At 46.5% G+C, this 15,067-nt stretch overlaps 1 protein-coding gene across 10 annotated transcripts in view; it reads left to right on the forward strand.

The window, feature by feature from the left end:
• The window catches only part of PLEKHM3 (pleckstrin homology domain containing M3), a 173,681-nt gene that overhangs the window by 127,304 nt on the left and 31,310 nt on the right, over positions 1 to 15,067 (forward strand). For 6 of the 10 annotated variants that reach the window (XM_025187732.3, XM_025187731.3, XM_025187733.3 and 3 more), the window contains one exon: positions 3,510 to 14,362. The exons of 1 other annotated variant lie outside the window; for it this stretch is intronic. In XM_025187732.3, coding sequence (XP_025043517.2) covers positions 3,510 to 3,687 — 178 coding nt within the window. In that variant the 3' untranslated portion in view covers positions 3,688 to 14,362. 3 more of the 10 variants (XR_012905414.2, XM_075934377.2, XM_075934376.2) reach the window with 3 other exon arrangements.

Genomic DNA, 15,067 nt, shown 5'->3' on the forward strand with positions numbered 1-15,067 from the left:
AGTTGGATATGGGTTGTGATTCTCCCAGAGAGCCAAATCTTGAGGCAAGGTAACATCATCTTTAGTGGGAGTATGGGGTCTGCCTTCAGCTGGTGTACATTGTCATAGCTGCATTGACGTCAGCAATGTTTCCTTTGGCCCTTCTCCCAGCCGTGGGGCAGAGGAGTGTTGGACAAAGCTTATACCTGCCATTTAAAGTGCCTTCAGGAGCTGAGTACATGCAGCACACGTGCATGAAGAAATGGCTAGTTATGCCTGCATTTCCTCCATTGGTGCCACCTATGGATGGAAAGAGGCTGGTAATTGGCTAATGGTGTAGTCGATACAAATTGTCGATAGTCAGTACAGAATATCAATTAGTTCATAAGTGAAGGCTCTCGGTCCTGGCTTGCGCCGGTCCAGGAGCTGCCTCTGCTGCGGCTCTGCAGTTTAAATGTAGTAAGAGCCAGGTGTGCAGGCAGCCCAACTCTTACTACATTAAAACTGCAGAGCCGCAGCGGGGGTAGTTCATGGACCGGGCACAATCCGGACTGAGCAGTCCCAGCTCACAGCAGCCCAGGCTAGCTGCAGGCAGAAGCTGCTCCAACAGGGGCTGCTGCCAGAGCTGCCTCTGCCCATGCGAGCCTTGGTCTGCCATAGGTAGAAGCTGCTTCGCAGCAGCCTCCCCTGCCTTCCTCCCCATGGTGTTGCCTCTGATAGAGGCATCAGTGTGGGGGGAGAAGGTGGTACTGCGGAGATGGTGCTGGGGAAACTGGCTTTTAAGCCGGCTCCCCCCAGCACCAGCTCCTGCTCCTGCCCCCTGCTGCCACTGATACAGAGGCAGCAAGGGGAGAGGGAAGTGAATAGTTGAGTACTCGACTGGACTACTTGATAAGCTTAGACTTATTGGGGAGTCAAGTACTCGACTACTCGCTTACATCCCTAGTGCCACTCCCATTATTTAGAAATCATGAGTTGGACTCTGAGAACCAGTCAGTGGACTTTAAAATCTTGAGACATCTTTTAAATAAATTATGAGGGTGAGGTATTTGCCTCCTGGTTCTCAGCCATTAAGGCATCACTTGCTTCCCATTTTCAATCTTTTCTCCGCAACCCTGGAGGTCAGAAACTTGCTCCTATTCAAATGAAACCTGTTGCTCTCACACAATCACCTGACTCCAGCAGCTGGGAATGAAAGAAAACCTCACATATCACAAGATTTATGATGAAGTCATGAGAACTGACCATGCCTTTACATTTGAAAAGGGAGTTGCTTTAAAGACTCATCTGCTCCTCTTGGCTTTATTTCATACACGTATTTCATCTAAGATTACGTATCTCTATCCCTTTGCTTGTTTGGTTGCAAAGCTGCAGCTACCAAACCTGTGACATGTCTGTCCCTACAGCACTGAAAAAATGAGAATTTAAAATTGCTTAATTCTCCATAATTATGGTAATGTTGCATGACCCTTATTAACATGCTCCACAGCAGTACCTAATCCAGTACTAGTACACTGATATCATTGTCTCTGAGGCTACGTCTAAACTACACCCCTCTGTTGGCAGAGGGATGTAAATTAGATGTTTCGAAAGTGCAAATGAAGCAGGGATTTAAATATCCTGGGCTTCATTTGCATAATCGTGTTGTGGCGCTGTTTCAAACAAGCTCCATTTCAAAACTGAAACCGCAGGTTAGATGTGTTTTTTTTGACAATGGGGTGCTTTTTTAAAAAATCCTGTACTCCTCGTTTTTTGAGGCATACAGGATCTCTTGAAAAAGTGCCCCGTTGTCAAAAAAAAAACGCGTCTAAACTGCGGTTTCAGTTTCAAAATGGCGCTTGTTTGAAACAGCGCCACGATGCGATTATGTGAATGAAGCCCGGGATATTTAAATCCCTGCTTCATTTGCACTTTCAAAATGTCCAATTTACATCCTTCTGCTGACAGAGGGGTGTAGTTTAGACACACCCTGAGTGGTGAAATAACAAACTGCTCAGTTTGCTAGACTGCTGGGTGTCCTCTAAATTATCAATCACATTTTTTTAAAATGTTCTAATGGAGTTACCATTACAGTCCTGTAGTCGGAACTCCTGCATAACACAGGCTATGCAAACTAAAGCAGAAAACTTGCCTTTTATAAAATAGCAAAGGGAGAACACAATCTCGCTATAAAAGATAAATATTCCTGTTCCCTACTGAGCCTTGACATCGACACTTAAAAAGATAAACACTCATCATGGTTGTAATTACTGTTCACAGAGAAATCCTGGAGTAGATACTCGCCAGCTACACATGGACACATTGATTTCAATAGAGCTGCATCCATGTTTTACAGAATCTGGGGAGCTTGTCCTCTGTGCATGCCCATGTAGTGCCTTTTGCCTCCTTTTACCATTATTCATTATTATTTATTTGTATTATTGTAGCATCTAGGTGCTCTAGTCATGGGCCAGGATCCCTCTTTGCTGGATGCACACAGAACAGACAGTCCCTGCCCCAAAGAGCTTGCAATCTAAGCCTAAGACAAGAGACAAGTGGATACAGACAGGGGAGAGTGCCAGGAAGCAATGAAACCACATTGGTCAGCATGACGAGCTGGGCACTCAGCACACCACGGCTTGACCACTGCCCCGTTTAGTGGAGGCACGCAGCAAAGAAGAGTTGTGAAGAGGGAATTGAAGGAGAAGCAGATGTTCATGGGGAGCTCCTCCCAAGGGTGCAGGGCAGCATGGGAGAATGCACGACAGTGCTTGCTGGACAATTTAACAAGATCCAATCAAAAGCTGGAATCGACCTTTCCTTACTGAATGAGAGGACAGGAAGGGCATTGAAAATGAAGACAAGTAGCTTATGTTAGGGGTGCAAAGGGTTAAGCGGTTGCCTGGTGAGCACGCCCCTTACTGGCCACACTTGGAGGGGCCCCGTGACATCCACCTTCCCACCCTATGGATGGGACTGGTGGGAATACCAGGGGCCTGGCCCGGGGCGACAACAGGGGTCACCCCCTACTCGCCATGGTAGTGAAAGCTGGAGCGACCTGTTCTGCTCCACCCCGCCGCCCCCTGCCCTTCAGCAGCAGAAAACAGAGCATCCTGGCCCCAGAAAGGTGTGCGGGGGGGCCTGACCCCTGCTGCCGCCCCACGCCAGGCTCCCAGCTAATCTCCCGCTCACATTGCTCAGAGGAAGGGGCATGGAGCAAGGGCAGGGCTTGGGGGAGGGGTGGAATGGTGTGGTGCCTGAAGCAGGGGGAGGGTTGCTCTGGGCCCTGCACCTGGGGCATTGGAGGAGTTGCCTCAAGCCCTGCACCACCTAGGGACAGCCCCAGACATGAGACTCTGAGAACTTAACAAGGGTTTTAGCTGTGTGGATGGATAGGAAAAGTCAAGTTTTAGGGATGTGAAGCAGAAAGAATCTGCAAGACTTCGCTGTGCAAAAACACCTAAGCTGCAGAACTGTCCCAGCAAGCATCTCCTGCTAAAATCAGCTGTTGACATGTCTCTTTCATTAACAAAACGAATTGGTGTTTGCAGGTGCGAAATCTGTGGTGCTGTCTTCCACTCTGAGTGCAAAGTGAAGTCTGTACCTTGCCCCAGGTGTGTGCGCAAGGAGCTGCAGAAGAAGCAGAAGTCCTTCTGGAGGAGACTGAATATGGATGAGAGCCTGGAAGAGTCTTGCACCATGTTTGAGCTATCCTATCAGAACACATGACTTCCCGTAGGCACTGGCTGACATCAAGAGATCTTCTGCAGTCACTAGTTCAAGCAGGCTCTCGTGCTAGTCAGGCAGTAACCTGATTGCAAAGGCTATGCCTAACTTTCATCCCAAGTATTGCTTAGCACTGGTCAAAAAGGCCATGCAGCCTGGATGGCTTTAGAATGTCAGCAGCTAGATTGCATTTTGCAGAGAAGTTGAACCACAAGATCTCATGCAAATGTGGCTTGCTTGGAATGTTTCCAGGCACACTCAAGCTCTCCACCTTTTGTTTTCCACCTCAGGAGAAGATTTTCCTCAAGGAGGAGAGATTTCCTGCCATGACCACAGTGCTGTTATTTTTGTTGTTGTTCTGTCAGAAACAGTCTGCTTATTTATGTCTATTATTTTGATTAGTCTTGGCTGAGGCTCTGGTGAAGTGCTTTTCAAGAGCCAAGAAGGTAGCACGGGTAGGTGCCATGCCCACCTGACAGAGACATGGATCATTTTTCTAATGTCTTTGGGCTTTTTTTCTCTTCACTCTAAGAAAAAAGAGCTTTTCAGGTTGGATTTTATTCAGGATGTTTTCAAATGTAACAATCAGGAGAATCCCTTTAGTATGTGCATGTATTTATAGGCATCCTGGCAGAATCTTATATAATCAACAGAGGACTAATTGCTATTTTTGTCAGGAGAGGCCTTGCCATTGTCGGCCTGTCCTTGGATCATCATACCTTCTGCTTGCTGTTACTGTCATGGGTTATTAGTTCAAATCCCTGTGATAGTCACAGTCACAGCCATTTTAAACCACCAGATTGTTTTGTTTTTTAAATCACCATCTATTAATGAACAATGTTTTATTCATAGGCATGGTAAACATGCATCATGCAGGTTCAGAGAGACTTTGGTGCTTCAGTAGGAACCTACCAGGGGGAAGGACAATGCTCAGAAGTGAGTTCTGCCCCGCGTACGTGGAAGATGGGGAAGCACGAAACACCGTAAGTCCTGTTTGCTGTGCAAAAAGAGTGTGTAAAGGAATTGATTGGGGAAAATGTGTATGTCACCACTGATGATGTCTTTCACCACCAGTGAGTCTTTGAGATCGTCTTCACTTGACTACATTAAGTATCTTAAGTTTTCCTGTGATCTCTACAGAGGTATATACGTTATATACGGTGTTCTCGTGTATATAGAAAGCAAGTACAATGTCAGGAGAAAAGTTCACAGACTCGCGTTATTTATTTATTGTTCCTCTCAAGCAGGTTTGCTGAAAGGCAGGCCACCAACCTCTGCTTCCCCCTCATACACTCATGTTTGCCACTCAGGTTTGGTCCAGCTGCCCCTGCATCATGATGGAAGGGTGGCGGGGCCCTGTGGCCCACAGGGTCACACCATCACTGAAGTCATGACAGAGAGGCAGCTGCCCAGAAATCTGCTGTGCTAGGTAGCTGCCACACACCCCTGTAGCTAGAGTGCCCTCTGAGCCTAGCCTAGAAACCTCGTATTGTCGCCATTGTATGTAAGGGAGCATCAGAACAACGTATTAATTGTGAGGTATTATAAATAAAAGAGAAGGGAGGTATTATACGTATAGGAAGCTGTTGGTAGGTTAAAAATGCGTCCTCTCTTCTGTTCAAATACCAGTGTTTGTCCTTTCCAGTCTTTGGGAGGTGGGGAAATAACCTGTATGAACTTATATAGGAACTTATTATAATGAATAAAGATTTTTTTCATTTACAAAACCTGAGGTTCACGGGTAGGAGGATATAACTATGCTTCCAAATTAGTCAGAGGGCCAAGTACCTTTCTCATCTGCAGTCCGGATCACTGTGTTGTTTTTTGGCTGGTTTTCATTTTAATGAAGATTATGCTATCTGGTTGCCTGACCTTGTAGTGAATTGCTTCTGGCCAAGGGAAGCATACCCTGTTTAATGTACTTACTCTCTGAAAATGAGCCATCTACTCTTATCATTAAGATGAATATTTTCTCTGCACAACCCCTTCCCCAGCTCACTGGACTATTCGCGAAATGCTTTGCTTTGCAATATGGTTCCTAGAAACATGCTCCAGGGCAGTCCTGCCTGGTCACCCCAAGAAGGGAGATATTCTGGAATTGCAGCCATGCCAACAGGAAATGGAGTCCCATTGGCTACATAATACAGCCTCACCGTGTGTTTTCTGTGTGTGTCCATTAGACCAGCATGAGACAGAGCCACCAGCCCAGAAGGGAACCAGACTTGGCTGGTGCAATTTTGAACTGATTTCAGACATAATGGCAGGTCATGCAAAAAAAATGCCAGTTGCAGTTCCCACCCGTGCCACATTTGAACACACAGGGATGTTTTGCTGCTGGGCTTTAGAGCACATTTGCACACATTGTGTGAGCGCAGCTTTTCAGAGTTCATATAGGAACTTATTTGATGTGTGTAACATCCAAAATGCACCAGTGCTTTTCTGGATACTTTGGGCCAAATTCTGGAGTAACCCCATTAACATCACTGGAATTATTCTGGGTTTACATGAGTGTAACTGAGAGCAGAATTGGGCTTAACTAAGATTGGCAGCAAAACAGAATATTATGTGATGTAAAGAGTGGCTCTGGCGCTGCTGCCATCACCCCAATGACAAATTACACTATCACATCACATTAAGAGCTCCTGGCCATGCCGAAGGTTCTCAAGCTACAGCTACCTTCACATCGTGGAATGATCGTAGCGGGGAAGAAGCTTTCTTCTCAGGGGAAATTTTGCTCCTTTCTCTGTCGGGAGGTAAACCCAGATCCACATCAGCATGCATAGGGAACTGCACCATCTGTTGTGGCCTCCCATAAGGGTCACTGTGCCTTAGTAGCATGAAGCACCTAGTCCTGCTTGTGCTGATTACAGGAGCAGAATCAGCTCCATAGTAACTTTCAGCAAGACAGATGCATAACTTGAAAATTCTGTTGGTAAAAACCCAAATCTGTTCCACTGCTAAGTATTCACCGACTTCCATTGAAAGGGGGCGGTTTCCCTGCAAGAATCCCATGACTACATGGGGAATGATCTGTGATGATGCTCCAGGAATATCTCCCAATGCCACTGTCTTTGTTTTAGAGGCGGTGTTTTGCCTGCTATAGCCTCTGCCATAACAACATAACTGTTCCATTCATTCAGGAGAACCATTCTTTGCCCATTTTGCTTGGCTGCCTAGACTTCTTACACGCAGATGGGACTTGCACCTGCTCCTTTTTTTGGACCATCAACTGGAAAAGGACATGGGAGTTTTTCCTGATAAGAAAATCTCTTTCTCCCGTGAGTGTAACTCCTTTATTTGTGCTTCTGTTCTTTTCCTACTCAGGTGCTTGGAAGGAAGTGAATTTGTGCAGTCGCTTTTCATTGTGAATCAGGAGTAAAAATGCCCTGACTTCTCTGCCACACAAACAAAATGCTTTCTCTGCTATGGACGTGTGAGGAGAGGAGGTGTAGAAGATGTGCTTGATGCAATAGCCAGTTACTACTGATTTAACCTTGTACAGAGCTAATAATCACTATAGGTCTAGCATAGGTCTCTACTCAAACAGTTATAGCCTGATCCTTATGACTACTTAGAATACCTTGAATTAGTTAGGCTGAAGCTGTTTTTAACTTAATACAGTGTGGAAAATGTATGGAGTTATTTCTCTTTCTCTCCCAACTGGAGTAAAAACATAGCTGGAAAATGAAAACTGCTGCTTTTTTATGTTGTCAACCACTTGAACAAAATTTTCAACATTGTACTGGTCTTGTGTACTTGAATCAGTCAGCATCCTAATTTCTGCTGCAAAGCGCATTTTTACAGGCAGCTGTTTTGGTTTTACCAGGTGTCTGTTAACAGTCTTGCTCCTATGGTCTCAGGTGTTTTGGGCTGTTGTCACACATGCAAAATAAGGGATTTCTCAATGGCTAGATTTCACCAGATGTTGATGGAGATCTTTGGTCCCAATGTGCAACACTTTCCCTTTAACGCACTTCTAGGCCTTCCTGCTCTGTTGCCTTCATGTGACACAGCGTCCAGACTGGGGCATACTGGTACTGGTATAGCCTTGGTTTTTCTTATGCTAAGAGCTTGTAGTTGGGTTGGCTTCTGCAATATTTGAGCTAAAGCTCTTTTGAAAAAAACTCCAGCCTTGATCACCCCTTCAAGGGCGGCTGTTGAGGGAGCTGCTGGTGGCAAGTCTTCTCTTACTGTTTCATATCGGTAGCTGAGTACACGGCAATGTATTGATGTCTTGCAAGTTAAAAAAATGGGAAGCCTGATTCAAATTAAATGGGACACCTAATAGCCTTTACTTGCTCCCTCCCTATAGAACAGAGCGTCTTTGGGACAGTCATGGACCAGATCACAGCTGGTTGTTGGTCCCTACAGAAGGGATTTAATTGAATAATCATTGCAGTCTTTGTTCATGTGCTCTGCTGCCCAGCTCTAAGCTCTCTTGCTCTGTCTTCCCGGGCTCTCTAGCTACACTTCCAGCTTCATAGCCCATTGTATAGCAATCGAACCTGTGGAGTGTGATGGTTCCTTCTGCATAATTTGCTTTTCAATTTTCTCCCCAGTAGGAGGGAGAAAACTCTTACAGGACTGTATCTTAGTGTCTTCATTCCTTTGTTATAGTTCCAGATAGAAGCTGCTCTTTGATTAACATGTAGATCTCAACTAAATCTCCTTCCTGCCATGTCCCCCAGGACAGATTGGATATACAAGCTCTTTGTACACCAAGCTCCATGAAAACTTTTCACTTAATTTGGTGCCTTAATTTCCAAAAGTGAAGGATCCCGGTCAGAAATTCACTGTCACAATTAAAAAACACTTTGGACTAGAGCTGTCAACCGCAGCTCATGTCGGCACCCACTTTACCAAGAACTGTACCAATGACGTTTTGTAACTTTGGATGGGGATGTTTTGTATGGGGAGGTATCTCACTGCTGCTTGAGGCATCTCCTGTGATCAGAATTCCCTGAGTAGGCTTTTCGTCATGAGGAAATTAGATGGTGTTGGAACAGAAGTTTGAGGAGTCATGTTAACAAAACCCTCTTTGTAGAGCAGGCTAGGACAGAGCATGTTTACCATTGTGCTAGTTGGTCCACTGGAACCATGGGCTAGCCCAAGACTAGCTGACACAATGTAAAACGTGACAGCCTCTGCCTATGCTGCCAGATTGCATGTAGTGCTGTTTGTTAGCACAGCTCCTCAAGGCCATGTTCCAGCACGACTTAATTTACTGAAGACAAGCCTACTGAGGGTTGATTGATGTTCTCCTAGAAATGTGGCTAAACTGTGTAAGTCCTGGCAAATGCGCAGTTAGGTATGCCTACCTTGGGTGTGCCAGCTTGGAGAAAATTCTGGGCTCTGAGTGTGTCCTTTTAAGCCCAGCATCTAAACTACTAGCAGGAATAACATTCTTGTCCCTGTAGCTGAGTGCAGGGGCTGTCACATACCTAAGATCACACATTGACTTAACGTGCTGGTCTCCTCTCAATCCCTCTCATCTACATCACAGATCCACCAAAGATTCTGGCCTAATCAGGAATCTCAAGAGAAACCTCAAACTAGAAAGCTGAAGTCATCACTGCCAGAACCAATGCGTATTAGGGAAGGGCTTGGTTCATTTTAGCTTTGTGGCTTGTCCAAACACAGATTTATGCGGCTTAACAAAAGGTATGATTCCAGACCAATTCTAGTGACAGTGTTGGAAAAGACTGTGGAGCTTCTCCTACCAATGTAAACCTGGCTTATGTCAATTAGTCCTTACGTAAACCAAACCTAAACCAAATTAAGACATTTATAGCATGAACTGAGAGTATTTACACAGGGTTCTCTGTGCTAGTTCAACTAAATCATATTCAAAACCCAATTTAAGTTAAACCAAAGCAACTTTCTTGGGTAGAAAAGATCTAAGAAAAGCCAGTGTGGGGAAGCTCCTGCAGTTCGCATTAGCTTGAACCCATTCCCTCCTCCATGAGCTCCAAATTTACCCACAGTAGGTAAGAACTGGCTTTTTACCAGTTGTAAGTTTTATGGCCTTGTTCATGGCCGGTCATCTGCTAACTTTTATGTGACACACTTGTTCTGTTTGTTACATTTGATAAGGATTTTTTTTAATTATATGCAACCATTGAGTCAATATTTTAATTTATGATCAGCAAAGGTGGTAATCATGTTACCCTTTAAGCTCTGCGAGTTGACTTGTATGTTAACAGTGTACCTGGGTGGGGATTATTTGTGACATAATTTCAGAATACCAGTTCCTCGTATGTAAAGCTAAATCTAAATAAACAGTACAAAAAGAATCTCCTTGGACACCATTTTTTCTTTTATTGAAACACTGGAGCATGAGTAGGGCAGAGTTAATGTTGGATGATTGGTCAGGCCTCCAATCTAGTCTACCCTAAAAGCCTAGTGACTAGGATAAAGTCCTTTAGATTCTAGCTAATAATATTTTGCTTTTCTTGCGTCAGATGCAATTCCATGCCTACACTACAGGGACAAAACCAGAATAGCTTTGTACCTATGTCTATGCCAGTGTAGCTGCAGTCTATGCCAAAAGAAGGCATTTTATCACTTTGGAATAACACCTTCCTTAGCAAGCAACAGTAAGGTTGTTCAGACCGCTGAAATGTTTGTAGCTCTGAACAAAATATACTGTAACCTCTACACTTTGAATGTCTCTAATTTGGGAACACCCGTGGTATGGACCCTGGTGGGGCAGGAAATAGCTCAGGATGAGGGACAGAAATATTCATTCTTAACAGGATGTTAAGTTGCTATAACTACATCACTGAGGCTGTGTCTACACTTCTAAGTTTAAAGCGCTGCCATAAAGTGTGGTCACAGCAGAGCTCGAGGTAAACCACTTCCCTGAGGAGCATGGCTCCCAGCACTGCAAGCCTGTTTACACTGGTATTTTACAGCGTTGTAACTTGCTGAGCTCAGGGAGGAGGTATTTTTTCACACCCCCGAGAAAGTTACAGTGCAGTAAAGTGGCAGTGGAGACAAGCCCTGAGAGGGTGTGGATTTTTCACACCAGCGAGTGACGCAGCTATGTTGATCTGAATGTTAGGTCTCAAGCTAAGTCTACCCAGCGAGGCTAAAGTCAAATTAAGTTACGCAACTTCAGCTATGTCAACTGCATGGCTTAAGTGGAAAGAATTTAATTCGGCTTTTAGTGCTGTCTACACAGCAGGGCTACGTCTACACTGGCATCCCTTCCGGAAAAGGGATGCTAATATAGCACATTGGAATAGGCAAATCTGCGGGGGATTTAAATATCCCCCACGGCATTTGCATTAACATGGCTGCCGCTTTTTTCCGGCTTGGGGAAAAGCCAGAGAAAAGCGCCAGTCTAGACGTTATTCTCCGGAAAATAAACCCTTTTCCAGAGGATTTCTTATTCCTACTTTCACTGAGTTTTGAGCTTTAGTTTCTCCCAACTCAGGATCTCAAAGCACTTTACCGACAATTAATAGCTGTATTTTCTGAGGTGATAGCACAAACAACTGCTTTCCAATTAATGAGAGTGGTGTTTGTTCAGCATCTTTGAAAACCAGACCATAAATCTCTCAATGCCATTGTGAACTAGAAAGACCACTTCGCCCACTACTGAAATACAACCACCTCTGGCTTCTCTGCCTCACAGAAGGTTGCAGTGTTAAAAGACTGTTGTGAAGAAGTATTCTTCGCTGATGTGACACTGACAGAGACGGAGCACTCAGTACAGGCAAGGTCAAATAGGCTTTTCCACTGCATTAGCTGGTGTCATGATCAAATCCTGTTCTCACCTGCTCTGTACTTCTGTAGCCTTTTCCTGCGGTCACAACTGAGAACAAAGGCGATGATCACATTCATGCTCACAACAGAGCACAATGAGCCATCACAGCCCACGAAGCATCTCTGGAATTGCCTCAGCAAGAATGACATGACTAAGTATTTACCAAATTGTAAAAGCCTGGGCACATACAAAGGTCTCTGGCGCTGTGGACACAGGTGGTGTTTTTCTTTGCTGTGTTCTGCTATTGTGGGCTTGGACAATTTCTGTAAATATAATGTTTAAAAAGTCACAAGGGGCAAAGGTTAATAAACTAGCTCAGAGACGTGGGAACTTGTAACAAACAAGGTGGAAGACCAGAGCACTTAAATCCCATAGAGATGTTATGGGAATTAGGTGCTCTAACATCCCTAGGCTCAGTAGCCAAGTCAGGAATGTAATGGATACTCGACTACCCAGTCCCATCTAGATGTGGTCCCTCTAGATCAAGGTTAAGGCAAGTTAACGTCATGGGGAAATTTTTAAGGCCACTGTCTCTGCCCTGTCAGGTCTGAATCCATGCCCGAGGATGGGAAGCAAAAGCTTCTTACAGGTACTAAATCCACTACTTAAAATAAAGGGAGAAAAAGAAAATGGACAGGAAGTGCCTCTAAATATCTTCTGGTGACCCTTGTGTTGTCACATCTTAAACCAGAATGATCCCCACCTCCTCCTACCCAACCCTAAAAAAAAAAACCACCAATCAGGAGTATAAACCCAGGCTCTGAGGTGCTACCAGAAGGCAAATAAAAATAATAAAGTTATACAAATCAGTTAACGTTATAAGTGATAGAAATTCTGTATCTGTGCAAGTTTCTTCATATGGTTGATGGATTTCCATTCCAAGCGGCTAATCTGTATCTGTGCAAGTTTCTTCATATGGTTGATGGTTATAACGTTATAAGCTTTAACGTTATAAGCAACTGAAAATGGGATCTTATAATAGGAAGTCTCAGACAACCTTAGCTATACACATCACTAGCAGCTCAGCCTATAATATGTAAATCAGTGGCTTTGCCAGTGCGAAGGGTTCAAAAATCATGACATTGGCATCAAAACTCTGAGTTGAAAAAAATCTGAGGATCTTTTAATTTGTCTTCTGGTTTTGAGCTTTGTGGGGTAGAGGAATTACCTTTTGAAACTCTTTGTGATCAAGAGGGCTAGAAATTTCTTTTAAAAACATTTAAAAGCTGAGGTTCTCACATGGCCATTTGACTCCAGATGTGGTTTTTTTTTTAATTGAATATGAAATTTGTGATAAAAATCCTGAGTGCGGCTAGCAGATTCTTAGCAGCTGAAGGCTGTGCTAAGGTGGGATTGATAAACTTTGGCCTGTCGGGGTAATCATCTGATGAGTCATGAGACATTTTGCTGACATTGATTGTCTGCAGGCACAGCCCCTTGCAGCTCCTAGTTGCATTTCCCAGACAATGGGAGCTGTAGGAAGGGATAGCTAGCTTGTCTTTGCAATGTACAGAACTTTCCACAGCTCCAGTTGGCTGGAACAGTGAACTGCGGCCACTGGAAGCTATTGGGCCCATGTTTGCTGATTGTCAATGTCAGCAAACTCTTTCATGGTCTAATGCTGCCCATAGAGTCCTTAAAGCTGCCCTCTCAGTTAAGGCTCTGTTACAATTGTCAAGTGTCCACTTTTCAACTAGAATGCCTGGTCAAAAAGGCACCTTGGTGACTCCGGTCAGCACTGCTGACGAGGCAATTAAAAATTTAGTTGGTGGTGCTGTCAGGCTCCCTGCCTGTGTCCACAAATCTCCCGGAAGTGGCAATATGTCCCTTTGGCTCCTAGGCAGAGGAATAGATGGGGGACTCCACACACTGCCCCCATTCTGTTCTGGCTCTACAGCTCCAATTGCCTGGGAACCACAGCCCAGGATCTTTCCAAGCTGCAGGGCAGCACAGACATGCAGCTGTTTAATGAGCCCTGCCTAGCCGGAGGCTCAGGGCTACCATGCACTGAACTGCCTGGCTAGAGGAGGGGTTCTTCTCCCTCAGCAACAGCAGCAGCTCCCTGCTGAGGACAGAGCAGCAGGTCTTGAGACCCTCAGCCAGGTCCATGCGCAGCAGCCCTGAACTTCTGGCCAAGCCTCATTACGCAGTTGCAGAGCCTGCTCCAATGAGCTTAGAGGGAACTTGACCATAGTCACTGGGAGTGGCACCTGCGAGTGGTGGCAGCCCACACCGCACAGAGCTGCCTGCCCAATCCTATGCCTCAGAACTGAGGGAGAAGTTGCTGCTTCCAGGGCACCCTCTGAAGCAAGTGCTACACGGAGCTCCCTCCCACACCCCAACCCCAGCTGTGAGCCCTAAATCCCTCCTTGCGTGCTCCACCCCAGAACTGAGCCTGTTCCCTTCTCACACTCTGAGCCCCTTGGCTCCACCCTCTGGCATGGAGCCCCCTCTTGTACCCCAAATTGTTCACCTCTGGCCTCAGCTCACAGCCGGTGCCACCAATCGGAGGCCTCAACCCTTCTCAGACCCCAATCAGGGCTGAAACTGTGGCCCATGTGGACCACATGGCAGGTGGCAGCTGCTCTGGCTGCCTGGGTCGGAGCCACGTGGTGTGTGGCCGCTGCTCTGACTCAGCCCAGGCATTGAGACACAATGGCTCCACGCCCCCGCCCAGGGATCCGAAATCCACGCCTGGCATGGAGGGGCCTCGCTGCCACCTCCCCAGGCTACTGCTACCACTGCCAGGTACCTCACTGCCACCAGTTCACCAGCTCACCGCACTGTGGCACCCAGCCTGGCTCCCTGCCTACCCTGCCGCTGGTCCCCCTCTCCGCAGCTGGATGGGGCAGGGAATGGCACCTGGCCAGGCTCCCCCCACCAATGCCTGGGGCACCCATTCCAGCTTCAGTGGTGGGACAGGGTGGGACAGGGTGGGACATTCGCTTCCCTCTGCCTGCTGGGGCCAGGGGGACACTGCAGATGCTGCCCTCCCTGCCCATTGCAGCCAGCCCTGGTAGCTCCACATGGCCTCTGCTGCCCTCCCCACCCGTGGCGGGGTGAGGTGGGGCTAGAGAATGGGGCTGTCACCACTCCATGGGTTGGAGCCTGGCATGGCCCTGGCCCCAGGCACTGCAGCATCCTGGCAGGCCAGGCCCGCACCAGGCAGAGTGTGATCCTGGGCTTCTGCTTTTCTGGTGAGTGAGGCGTGTCCCTGGCTCTGGCTTTCTCGTTGCCTGGGCCCAATCCTGTCCCAAGCACGGGGCGTGGGAGGTAGCGGGTCACCTGGGCAAAGCTACCATGAGGCAGGGCCAAGTCTGCAGAGGGAAAGGGCTCCCTTAGCCAGGGCTGTTCACCCAAGCTTGCCTGGGGAGAGCGGCCCGGACTGGATGTTAATGCCTCTCCCCTGCGTGGCCCGGCCGTCCTTTGTACAGGTAAGCGTCATTGATCGGTGGTTTCCAAACTTCTTAGACCTCCCCCAGTAACAGTCTCCATCAATACCTGTCCCAGATGGTGTATTGTAGGACCCTGTGATCAAACTGCCCCGTGTTACTAAATAAAATGCTCTGTCAGGGAGTGTGCAAGAAAAACCCTGTAATGGCAAACCAGAAC

Source organism: Pelodiscus sinensis, chromosome 7 (assembly GCF_052426305.1).
Source record: "Pelodiscus sinensis isolate ZL-2025 chromosome 7, ASM5242630v1, whole genome shotgun sequence".
Classification (NCBI taxonomy): Eukaryota; Metazoa; Chordata; order Testudines; family Trionychidae; genus Pelodiscus; species Pelodiscus sinensis.